The sequence below is a fragment of the Ochotona curzoniae genome, unplaced genomic scaffold, assembly GCF_017591425.1.
Source record: "Ochotona curzoniae isolate NIBS_2020 unplaced genomic scaffold, NIBS_Ocur_1.0 contig_1302, whole genome shotgun sequence".
Classification (NCBI taxonomy): domain Eukaryota; kingdom Metazoa; phylum Chordata; class Mammalia; order Lagomorpha; family Ochotonidae; genus Ochotona; species Ochotona curzoniae.
The window spans coordinates 18,787,709-18,799,831 of NW_024465035.1; the positions used below are offsets into that span (position 1 = coordinate 18,787,709).

Sequence of the window (12,123 nt, forward strand, 5' to 3'; positions counted from 1 at the left end):
AAGCACATATACAAGCACCAGGTCAGGGATTGCCTCAGATGAAATCTCCTTGGGAATCCTCCCAACTGAACTGAGGGACTCAGAACCCCAACCATGGAGAGAATTGCAGGTTCCATGGTCTGACCGTGGAATGCAGGTGTCAGAGCTGGGCCTCCTCAGTGGCTCAGATGGAGCAGTGGACAGCATGGCCAGTTGCACTTGGAGGATATGACAGCAGAGTGTCGCGCCCACATGTCCTATCGTCCAGCGATAAGAGGCAGACGCGAGTGAAGCCTTCTGCGGTAATCTTTACTGCGCGCACCAAGATGAGGAAGAGGAAAGGGCCCCGACCCCGGCAGGCTGTCTGCTCTTATGTGCTGACTGGCCCCGCCTCTGCCGATGATAGGTCGGCGTCATGATCACGCAGGGTCCTGGGCGACCGGATTCGTCAGTCCCCAGTGTTCACGTGCCGGCCACGCCGCAGCTCACTGCGCATGCGCTAGGCGCCTGCGCAGTACCGCGAAAGCTACGTGACTCTCCACCAGGCACCAAGGTGTGGCTTCTCCGGCCGGCGCCATTTTGGGTACGGCATGTGGCCAGTGCATACAGATGCGGCTGGCAACAGCAGCGGACACCTGGTACCATAACAGAGGATGGAGGACAGAACAAATCAATCAATTACCCAGTAAAGAGTTGGCAGTAAATACCTGGGCAAAAGGAGATGCTAAGGTGGACTATGTCAGCCAGTGGAGTCTGAAGAGATTTCATCATGATTGGAGTGGCAAGATCGGCAGTCACACAGAACTGCTGAACTATCAAAACAACTTGAGCAGGACCCTCAGAGCGTGCCCCACATCGGGGACCCTGGGATGGTTGGGAAGCTGGGTGTGGCGTCTCCCTTTATCTCCCCCTTTACCCCCGACACAGGAAGGAAAAAGAGAATGTGAAAACAATGGCCTCACCCACTTTCTTCTAGCCCTTGACCCTTTGCACCCCAATCAAACATGTAAAAATTATCAAAAATAAAATTTATACAATTAAAAAAAAAAACTCCCCAGAGACAAGCCACATGAGAACTACGAGTGAGACAGCGCTTGAGGGAGGGGCTTGTCAGCTCCAGGCACCAAGTCAATGTGAGACTGTCTGGTGGTCCACCGCTGCAGGTGGGCTGGGGGACCCGCCCTGACTTCTGTGCTACCAAGGGCTTACTCTTTTGTAGCGTGGTTTCAGAGCAGGGCCACGTCAGCTTCATCAGGAGCTCTGACGGGGGGACCTGGGACGGAGCTATGTCCCTTCTATAACCCATGTTGTCCGGGTACATGGGATATGACAGGGTACCTGCTCCAGGAAGGTCTCTTGGGTTTCTTTTTGCCTTGAAACATGACCCCATTAGAGTGTATCTCAGTTCAGTCCATCTTGCCCTTGGATTCCCAAAGGCTTCCTGCCTCCCCACTTCATGCTGGAGTCCTTCTGAGCTCCATGTTCACAAGGCCTGGCTGACTGCTGTCTTCTCCCTCAGTGGCCACTTGGCCTTCCTTCCCTGGGACAGGCTGCCAAGTGCATGCTCACTCCAGCTCCCCAGAGCTTTTCCATCCTCCCCACCCCCGACCCACAGCAACAAACACATCGAATCCCACCCTGTGGAGGGGTGCAGAGCATCACCAACCGAGGCAGCGAGGTAGGGAACCAGTAAGACGCACCCTGAGGAGTTTGCAGACAGAGGCCCCGCCTTCCATCTCTGGGTGGGCACACCACATGGTGGCCACCAGGGGGCAGGCTGCACCTGCTGGACATGGAACCACTTGAAGGCCTTACCTCTGGTGGCCGGGAGATGGTGGATGGGAAGGGTGCATGGAGAGGGATGCTGACAAAGGGAAAGGTTTATGGAAGCCACGGGTGTTGGTGGACATGGGCATTTGACTACCAGGGTCTTGTGTGAAATCAGAGCAGATCTTGGCAAGGAAGGATCCGGGTGTTGACGACAGAAGGATGAGCTACTAGGGAGCCCTTGGTGTCCTGGGAGCCAGAGTGGCCAAGACAATGTGTCAAAGGGTGTGTTGGGGTTTAAGGACACCCTCTGGCTTTCCTAACAATCCAGCCATCCTGGTCCCCAGGCGAGGTAGTTGGGAGTAGCTCATAAGAGTCATGCAGTCCCACTGGTATGGGGCTGCTCTGTTTTCACTGCCCCTACAAATTACCTCTACAGGGCCCCATTCCTTGTTCACAACACATCCATGGGTCTGCAGTTTAAATTCCAAATTCAGTGTGGCCTTGGGACACGTTTTCCTCAGGAAGTCCTCCTGCCCCGCAGCCACAGCCTTGTTTGTGGGTGTCAAGGATGGGAAAGTCCTTTGACCTTACAAGGCAGGGGCTCCACGGATGACTGCTGGTGGGGCCGACACCGTGGCTCAACAGGCTAATCCTCCACCTTGCAACACCAGCATCCCGAACAATGTCCACACTACTCCACTGTTCATCCAGCTCCCAGCTTATAGCCTGGGAAAGCAGACGAGGGAGCCTTGGGACCCTGGCACCCTCCTGGCACCCCCTCAGAGCCTTGGGACCCTGTACGCATGTGAGACCCAGAAGAAGCTCCTGGCTCCTGGCTTCAGATCAGCTCAGCTCCAGTTGTTGCAGCCATTGGGGTGAACCAGTGGATGGAAGATATTTGTCTCTCCTTCTCTGTAAATCTGCCTTTCTAGCAAAAACAAATTTTAAAAATACAGAAACATGACTGCTGGTGCTATCTCCTCTAGGACCACTGGGAAATAAATCAATTTTGCTCTTCCTCTGCCTCCTCCATCAGACTATAATCCCCCTTCAGTTACTCTGGTACTTTGGCTCAAGCCTGATGTGGGCATGGCTCGGCTGCCTAGGCAACAGCAGGCCTCCTTTGGAGCTGGCTGCAGACTCTGGGCCTGCTTCCCAGCAGGAAAGAAAGGCAACTGCCTGGAGGGACCTTCTCCAGGTCCCAAGGTCACCCCCAGAGCAAGACCTGTGGGCAGGCTCAGGGTTGCAACTGCTTGACTAACCACCAGGAATCCGTGGTCGCTTCCTGCTTCCACTCCTGCCCCTCCCCAGGCCAGGGACTGACAAGCTTTGTCTGAGACAAATGATTACAAAGCTATAGCCGGAAGACCAAGAGGCAGAGTTTGAACAGCAGACACACAAAACTTGAGCCCCACCTGCCCCCGAGATGCCAAGGAGACCAAGGAACCGCCTGGAGGGAGATGCAAAGATGGAGAGTAGAACAGGCTGGGAGCGAGGGATCCACAGGGCATCCCGGGAGGCCTCAGCTTTCTTCCCGGGTCCCCCAGTGTTGGGGTCCGTGCAGTAGATGTGGGGGACATGAGGGGGTGAAGAGTGTTCCATTGCAGGCAGGGCCGCAAGGAATTTCCCGCTGCTCGGCAGGGCCCACCCGGCGGATGTCTCTACAACCACCTGAATGCATCTCCACCTTCTTTTGCATGGACACTGGATCACCCTGCGGAAGAATTCTAATCCATCCTGGCATTTGCTACTGCGAGGTTAACCTTTTGCTCAGCCTGAGCTTGGAGGTCAATGTCTTGCAAATGGGGCCCTTTATCATTCCTACTGTCTTGGCTGTGCCCATTGAGCCTATGCTAATCAAGGGATCTAGATTTAGGCCTTCATTCTTTCCTCATTCTTTAGACTCCCCTTTTCTTTGTGGTACAAGATTGAGTTGTAGGATAAGAATCGTAGTAGGAAATTCTAGGTAATGTTAGCAGGAACTTCTATTGTTTCTAGGTAAAACTAATGGCAGAATTATCCTTAGAAACACCCACTTGGTCATGACGTAAAAAGTCTGAGCCAGAATTTGACTGACTTTGTATAAATAAAGCGGACAGCTTTTGTGCGTGGTCCATTATGATCATGAAGTCCTAGTGGTCCGTCTCTTTCTTTCCTCTTTACGCCTCATCCACGCACCCTTCTCGAGTTCCGAACTCAGCTGGAGCTGGACTCCGGCACCCCAGGCAGACACATGGTGGTCATTTCATCTTGGCACATCCATCACTTCCCAAGCCCAACCATCCAACCCCACAACTACCATCCCCTTTCTGAACTATGCAACGCCTTACCTGGGTGTCCCAGTCCTGGATGTGATCTCTCATTTATCAGAAATATCCTAAACATGCATCTCATTACATCATCCCCACAGCCCCCCGAAATAAAGCCCAGAGGCTTTCCTGGTGAGTAACGCCTGGCTTGACCTGAATCCTACCCAGCGCCTGACCTTGCTCTCAGCATCCAGCCTCCCTTCCGCAGAGACCCTCCCTGTGGGCAGACACAGCCCCTCCCTCACTCATCGCCCCAGGGCAACCCCTCCCGCATCCTCCACCATCAAGTCCAGCTCTCCCCTCATCACACTGGTGAGCCAATAGATTCCAGTCCAGGCTGCTCTCCCCAACACCTTCCGCTTCCTACCTGCCCCTGTCCGGGGCTCCCTGGCATCGCCTGCCACCCCTAGTTGCACGTCTCCACACACTATGTAGAGTACTTTCTGCTAGGGCTGTGGGCCTTCCTATAGTTTCCATTTCTTTCAAACAAACATCTAGCTTGTCCTCCTGCAGGTTGCCCAGGACACCACGATGGCAGTTTGAGAGACACGACTTCCCCTCCCTCTTTGCTGTGTAACCTGGAGCCCCTTGGGTCCCCAGTTGCTGTCCTGGGCACGTTTGTCTAAGAGTCAGCACTGTGCTCACATCCGGGGGGCCAGATGTGGTCACCTTCCCTCCCTCCGTCCCCAAGGGACAGCCTGGCCTTGGCCTGACTCATGTGAGACCAAACCCCCAAGTCTCTACGCCTCATTTCAGCAGAGACCCCCAGTGATGTGACCTTAGCGTGCAGAAGGCACTCCATAAAAAAAAAAAAAAAGTGTAGCTAAGTTTATCAGTCTTGTTCTTTGGAATTTGGGGAGATTTTGTTAATCTTATGCCTTTCTCATCCCAAATTGGTTTGTTCTACATATTTATTTCTTTATTTGGTGTTTTTTTTTCTATATCTCATCGAATGATCTGCCACGTAGATGCTGTAGGAAGTGAGGCAGACAGATTTTCTCCTTGTTGTCATAACAAGAATTTTAATTTTTCCTTCCTCAGTAAAACCAAGTGTGATCTAAGACTCTTATGGTGGGCTATTATGCAATCACGTATAATGGTAGTTAACAATGATTATATCAGCACACGGGAAAATGTGAGCTGTGTCATTTTCAGTTTTTTTTTTCCCCCAGCTCCATGAAAGTCAGCATTTAGGAAGGGGCAGGGAGAAATTAAAAAAAAAAAAAGAGTTGATTTAAAGATGGAAATGGCCATGCATTCTAGTTAAACATTTCTGCCAATGTATATGAAAATGTACAACACGAGGAGGGACTGGGGACTGAAGAGATGGCAAGCTGCCTTCTGGCTTGAGCCTGAGACAGGCAGGTAAACGGAGTGGAGGATTTGCAGGCGACACCCAGACAGTGGGGGATGTCGGCGAAGGAAGACAGCTTGGACACGGTCCTTCCAGGTCACTGCTAAGCTCGGGGCCAAACACTGAAAGCAGAAGCCATTCACCATCCGGGAACTGAGCTCCTCTAGCCTTAATTTAGTGACCAGAACCTTTGAGGGACCCTTAACCTGCCCTACTGCCACCATGGCAGCCTCCGAGGCATCCAGTGCTGGTGCCACGCATCAGGGAGACCCTCCAAGGTCAGCAACTGGCTTTCAACGCTGGACTCCCTGCATGTACCAGGGCATGCCACAAACTGCAGGGCCTGGTCCCCAGGCTCTCCTCGCACCTAACTGGGAAGCCCTTTTCTGTTGAATTCACACTCTGGGGCTCAAGCCGAGGGCCTTCCGTGCCCTGGCTCAACAAACCTGGAGGGGCTGGAGAAGCTGGGGCAAGGAAAGCCATGGACCCCTCCCTAATCGAGATTGTAGCGGCTCCCCCGAGATTGTAGGTTAGGGAGCCTAAAGGATGCTTCATTTCCACCTTCTTAGCTGCTCTGTCCCCAGGTGGCTCATGGCGTCCCCAAGGGGGGCTCTGGACTGCTCACACGTGCGCTTCCATCCTCCCCCTAGCCCAACTGGCACCAGGTTCCACCTACGCCTCACAAAGCCCAGAGGCCACTGAGGGTCCCGGATTTGTGGAGCAAAATGCCCCCTCTCTAGCTGCGCTTTCCCACGCGCCTCCAGCCCACACCGGAATCCTCCCGCAATGGGCTCAGCACCAGGTACAGAGAGGGGACAGCACGGTGTCTGTGGGATGCACTTCCGGAGAGGCTCGCTGGCTCCCTCCGGTGAACACAGGCCGGGCTGTAACCCGGTTCCCCCAGCTCCTGGGTAGGGAGAAGTCAGGAGGCTCCCACGAGCCTTGCCTCCTGGAAGACGGCGTGAGGCGCAGGGTGTCCGCGAGGCCCGGGGCGCACAGGGACTCGGCTGACCGCCCCGGCTGCCCACTTACGTCACACCCCGCAGACCCTCGCGAGCCCTCCTGATTGGTGCGGAGCGCGCGGGCACTCCTCCCCTGCCCCTTGCGGCACCGTCCCGCCCACCCGTTTACCAGCGCTGTTGCCCTGCAAGTTGCAGCGAGTGCCAAAGCGCCCCGGAGCCCGTCCCGGCTGAGGGGGCGCCTTCCCCGTCACTCCCACGCTCCGGCACATGGCGGCCGCCCACTGCCCTGGCCCAGGCGGAGACCCTTCCGCGCTTCTGTCCTCCACAGACTCCCCCTTGCCCCCTTTACTGCACCGCCCGTGGCCGGGGACCCCCTCGATGGCTACCTCCTCTGCTTCTTCAGACACGGAGGTTGGTCCTCCAGGACTCGTCGCCACGCACGCGGCCTTTCGAGTCCCGCCGACACCCACCATGGCTCACCGGCAGGCGCTCGCTCTCTGTCTCTGTCTCTCTCTCTGAACTGACCACTCCCTCACCCTCGCGCCCTCAAGGGCCTCACCGGCAATCCGCACAGCCCTGTAGCCCTGGGTCCCTCCAAAGCTTACTTACCCCCACGGTCTGGGGTCCCTCCTCGCGCCAGTACACTGCCACCCTCCTGGGGCCGCCTTGGACGCGTGGACCCTCAGCAGCCGCGTCCCGCGTGGGGAGGCCCAGTGTCCTGCAGGCACCTGCGGCGCGGCGCAGCGCGGCGCATCGTCACGGCTCGCCCCCTCCCATCCCACACGTCTACCCAGGCCAGTCTTGCCTGCCAACCGTCCCGCCCGGGGCCCTGAGCCCGACACCGCACACCCGAGGGCCCTGCAGATGCCTGCCTGCCTGCCACGCTCCTCCCCACAGCACTCACACAGCCAGGCCTCCTGGCACCCCCTCACATCCGCCCTCTGTGTCAGCCCCTACACCCTGAGACCCCACTCATGTGCCCGAGACCCCAACCTGCACGCGGACACCCTCCCGCACTCCACTCACCACCACAGCCTCGACCCCGCACCCTCTCCCCTCCCCACGGGCAGGCCAGGCGAGCCGCGCTGGCGGCGGCGGCGGCGGCGGCGGAGGCCGGTCCCTGGGCCGGGACACACCCACCCGCCCGCCCGCCCTCCTTCTTTCCCTCCCTTCCTCTCTCCTTCCCTCCCTCTCTCCCGCCCTCCCGCCCTCGCTCCTCGCTCGCTCTCCTTCCCTCTCGCCTGCTCGCCCGCTCCCGCTTCCCGCGGCGCCGGCTCTCCCGCTCCGCCTCTCGGTGCGCTCGCTGCTCTCCCGGGCGCGGCTCCGGGGGTTCATGGTGACGAGGAGGCCGCCGCAGCTGGAGCCCAGCAGAGGCGGCGGCGGCGGCGGCTGTAGGAGCTGGGGCGCGGGCCCGGGCCGCCTCTTCCAGAGCGCGGGGCCGGGCGGCGGGCGCGCCCAGGTGGCGGCTGCGAGCGCCCCCGCGCGCCCCCCGCGCCGCGGCCCCGCGCGCCTGGCTTGCGGGGGGCCGGGCCTGCGGGCGACCGCCACGCCGCGCACCCATGGACGGCCCGGCCATCATCACCCAGGTGACCAACCCCAAGGAGGACGAGGGCCGTGTGTCCGGCGCGAGCGAGAAAGGTGAGGCGGAGCTCGGTGGCCGGCCTGTGGCTGCGGGCTTGGGGACGGGTGCACCCCCATCCCCCGTGCCGGCACGGGCTTGGGGGAGGGGGAGGGTGCCCCTGGCCTGGAGCGGGTGGAAGGGAGGGTGTGCGTGGGTGTGGGGCGCGCCCGGAGGAGCCAGGCTGTGTGTGTATCGGCCGAGCCGCTGTTGAGTGTTGCATGTGCAGGAGCCGGCGGAGAAGTTGGGAGAATGTCTGCCCTGGCACCTACCCGGGAGGAGGGGAGTGTGTTGTGCACCTGCCTGTCTGCCAGCCAGGTGTGAGAGTGTACACGTCCGTGCTGCGTTGTCTGCGCACCGGACCCGCGAGCTTGTGGCGGTGTGTGCGCGCCCACCCTGCTGCTTGGGAGTGTGGCTTCTCTGGCCTGCCTCTGAGTTTGCGTGTGAATTTTGTAGCGGTGTGGGCGTCCCTGCGAGCTTGTGGGATGTGTGTGTATGTGTGTGCATGCACAACAGCCTTCAGATGTTGTGTGTGTTCTCTTCTGGCGGAGTTTGTGTGTATGTGTTGTGTGTGACTGTTCCAGCCCGCTGACAGAGGAGTTGTGTCTATCCACTGCCCACATTGGTGCTGCCTGTAGGTCCCAGACAGGCTGTGTGTGTGTAGGTGGGAGCAGTGTGGAACCATTCCCCTTCTTGCCTTTTCTGGGTCCTGTGAGGACCCAGCTGGGTGAGGGGCCCCAGAGGAGCCCCCAGGGTCCTGGCAGTGTCGCCTCCCAGGAACTCAGCAGCACTGTGCTATGCTGTGCTTGGCTAGGTTTTGACACTGTTTCACTGAAGCCCTAACCGCCTTTCCTGAATTTTTTCCCCCATCCCTTTCTTCCCACTGGCCAAGACCTGGTACCCCTCTCTTGGGTATCCTATTTGGAAATACTGAGGAACCTTGCGTGTTCTGTTCTGGGCACTGAAGCTTCCCTGAAGTTGTGTGGGCTGAAGTTGGGTAGGGCTCCCTGGAACATCTGCCCCCTTCCCAGGGCCTGGCTTGACCACAGCAGACTTTGGGAAAGAGTCGGATTTCTTTTTCCTTCCTTCCCCCCCCCCGCCTTGCTGTACCAGTGAAGGAAATGGGGTGAGGGTGGGAGGAGCAATGTCCAGAGTGGGGGCCACTCCGCCTTGGAGAATGGAAACAAAACAGAAGTATCATCCTGTGGGGGATTTCTCAACCTGCTGGCGCTTTTGTAGGTCGCAAACATAAATGTGCCTACAGATTGGTTTTCTTGTTTAGAAAATAAAAAATTCAGACTCTCTCAGGTAGTTTTTTTCCCCCCTGTGTTGTACAAATAAAAGGGCCCCCAGAAAAGAAAATGATTTTAAGAAGGCGTGCTGGTTGAATCGCTGCGCCTCCCCAGGGCCCCAGCATGGCCGGGCCTTCCTGTCACTGGCGCTGTCAGCTGCGAGGTCCCAGCTGGGTGTGCCACCTCTGGGAAGAGGCTGCAGGAGCGTTTGCTCTGGGTACTCCCTCCAGCTGCCACTGAGTGCCCTGTGTGATGCTCTGCCAGAGAGAATCCGCGGCTCTGGTTGGGAGAGGTGTGGCGGAGAGCGTCTGTCCGAGCCGCCTGCTCCTTGCTGACTTGCCTGTGCCTCGAGCTGCCCTGACTTTGCAAGCGGTCGCTCTGATCTGAGATGCAAGCGGTGGACACACACCATAAGCCGGGCTTGCTGGGTGCCACTTGTTTGCCGTGCCACCTGTGCCACTCGATACCTTGAGCTGCCTGTTTTGTTTGCTGTCCCTTGTCAGCTTGGTTGTTTGTTAACTGATTTGAGGAATTCCTTGCCTGCTGTTCTGGGGTGGAGTGACTGGCTTGTAAATCTGTCTGAAGCAGTGAAAATCTGCTCGGCTTAGCTGGTTTTTTTTTTTTTGACTTTTGAAAAATGGGAATGATCTTGGTTATCTCTAGTGTGGCAGTAAACCTTTAGAGTCGAATTGTGGAGTTGCTTCAGGTTCATAAACCACTAAAAAGGTTTAGCAATGTTCCTGTAGGAGCATGTTGCTGTCTTCGGGTAGGCATGATCTATTTCACATAACTTTAGTTTGAGGCAAACACTGTATCGTTTTCATTTTTAAGTACTAGGCCCAGGATGTCTTTTAAGTTTTTGTGGTGGGAAAAAAAAATGCCAATTTGTAGATGTTTGCTTTCATCGTTCACTCTGTGAAACAGCAAGAAAATGACTGTCTCTTGGGTGATGGGACAGTTGCCAGAGATTGTGTTCCTCCAGGATTTGTCTGGTTTACCAGTTATCACTGTCTCCTAAACCTCTCTCCAGGTGCAGATTGTAAGGGAGGCACTAGGCACAGACTGTGGTGTTCCGCATGCTTTCAGGGGCTCCTGACACACTGCCACGTGGTGGTGCTCTGCTCAGCTGCGGCTGTCAGCCCGGCTAGTTATGCAAGATTTGTTTCTCAGAGTTGTATCCGATTGGGTTGATAGTGCAAATCTACAGACACGGATTCTCACTTCAGTTTAGCTTAGCCAATCTTGCTCTCTGGAAATTTCCTCTCACTCATCAAAAAGAAACAGACAATACAGTAGAAGTGTCGACAAGAGATAAGGGCAGCTGAGTCACAGAAGAGGAAGTCTGAATAGCTAATAATGGACATTCCACTTCATGTAAAAGTTTCAGGGGTCAGCCTGGATGAACCCATAAGTGACTGCCGGTGTTCAAAAGTGGATGCAGGTTTGGGAAATGTGTATTCTGGGCAATGAGAAAGTAAAGTGAGTGTAGACTTTCTAGAGAGTAATTTAGCAGTTAGGAATGCTTTTGGCTGCAAGGAACAGAAACCCAGACTACTGCAACTTGAACCAGCGATTTGTTCTGCTCATGTAAGCGGCAATCGGAAGGGTGGTTTAGCAATTCACCGGTGTCAGGACAACATCACAGTGATTCCCCTGCATTTCCCGCCTGTGGTAACCCAGCTGCCACCCCTGCAAACAGCGGGCAACCTTCAAGATGGGAAAAAGAGACACTGCCGGTGGTGTCCGTTCACTCTACCTGGAAAACAAAAAGCTAAAGAACAGCCTACCAAACATTTGCTGTTGCTTAATTGTCCAGAGCTGGGTCACATGGCCATTCCTAGCTGCAAGCACCTGGGAAGAAAATAAGTTTTCAGCTTTTCCTGCCCTGTTACGGCAGGTAGGAAGAGAGATTGGAAATGAGAGAGAGAGGGTTTTGGTTCAACCCATCAACTGGTGGGCTCACCTTCAGAACTCCAGTTCTACTTGTAAGTTTTGCGTTAGAGAAGCATCTTCCCTTGGGCTGAAAGAAACATGTTCACAGATCTTCCCTGTTGGCTACCTTGCTTGTAGTAGTAGTGAAACTAGAAGCTTCCTGGGCAGGGCTTCAGTTCAGTGGATGGTCTGGCCAGTTTGTGTGTCGGAATCTTCTACTGCAATCTCTGGGCTCCAGTCCCAAGTCTGCTTCTGATTGCAGCTTGCTGCTAACGTGGCAGCAGGAGGTGGGTCAGGTGACTTGGCCCTGCCACTCACATGGGAGGGCGGAGGTCCTGGTTCCCAGTCTCAGCCTGGCCCTCCGTGGTAGACACTTCAGTGGGGGAGCCAGTTGATAGGAGCACTCTCTCTTTCTGATTGTTGAATGAAGTAATTAAATAGGAAAGAATATCCCTTCACACACACAAAAATGATAATAAAATGGGTGTCGTCCTAAGTGGCAGCAGATCAATGGATAGACCACGGTACATCAATACTACGGAGTATCTCAAGATGCTTAAAAACTGAGTTAGAATAGAACTAAACATGCTGACATGTGAGTTTCCAAGACATTTTAAAAGGGGGTTAAAAAATGTGAAGAATGGTATAAACAGTATGATCCTATCTTTATTAAAAAAAAAACACCCTCCTCGAAGTGTACATATGTCTAAAAATACACAGAAATTAATCTGCAAGGAAATAAACTGACAACAATGATTGTCTCCAGGGAGAGGGCTGGAGAGGAAAGCAAAGGAATTCAAGTTTTTTGCTTGACTATTAAGAAAAACGTACTGATCTTTTATAGATGATTTTTTTTTTTTAATTTGAAAGACAAATTTACAGAGAGAGGGAGAGATGGAGAAAGATC

General features: G+C 55.2%; 1 protein-coding gene across 2 annotated transcripts in view; it reads left to right on the forward strand.

Moving 5' to 3' along the window:
- Positions 1 to 7,933: 7,933 nt before the first annotated feature.
- CTDSPL (CTD small phosphatase like) overlaps positions 7,934 to 12,123 on the forward strand; it is a 104,566-nt gene continuing 100,376 nt past the window's right edge. For both annotated transcript variants that reach the window (XM_040965439.1, XM_040965446.1), the window contains exon 1: positions 7,934 to 8,012. In XM_040965439.1, coding sequence (XP_040821373.1) covers positions 7,934 to 8,012 — 79 coding nt within the window. The remainder of the gene's footprint in view (positions 8,013 to 12,123) is intronic.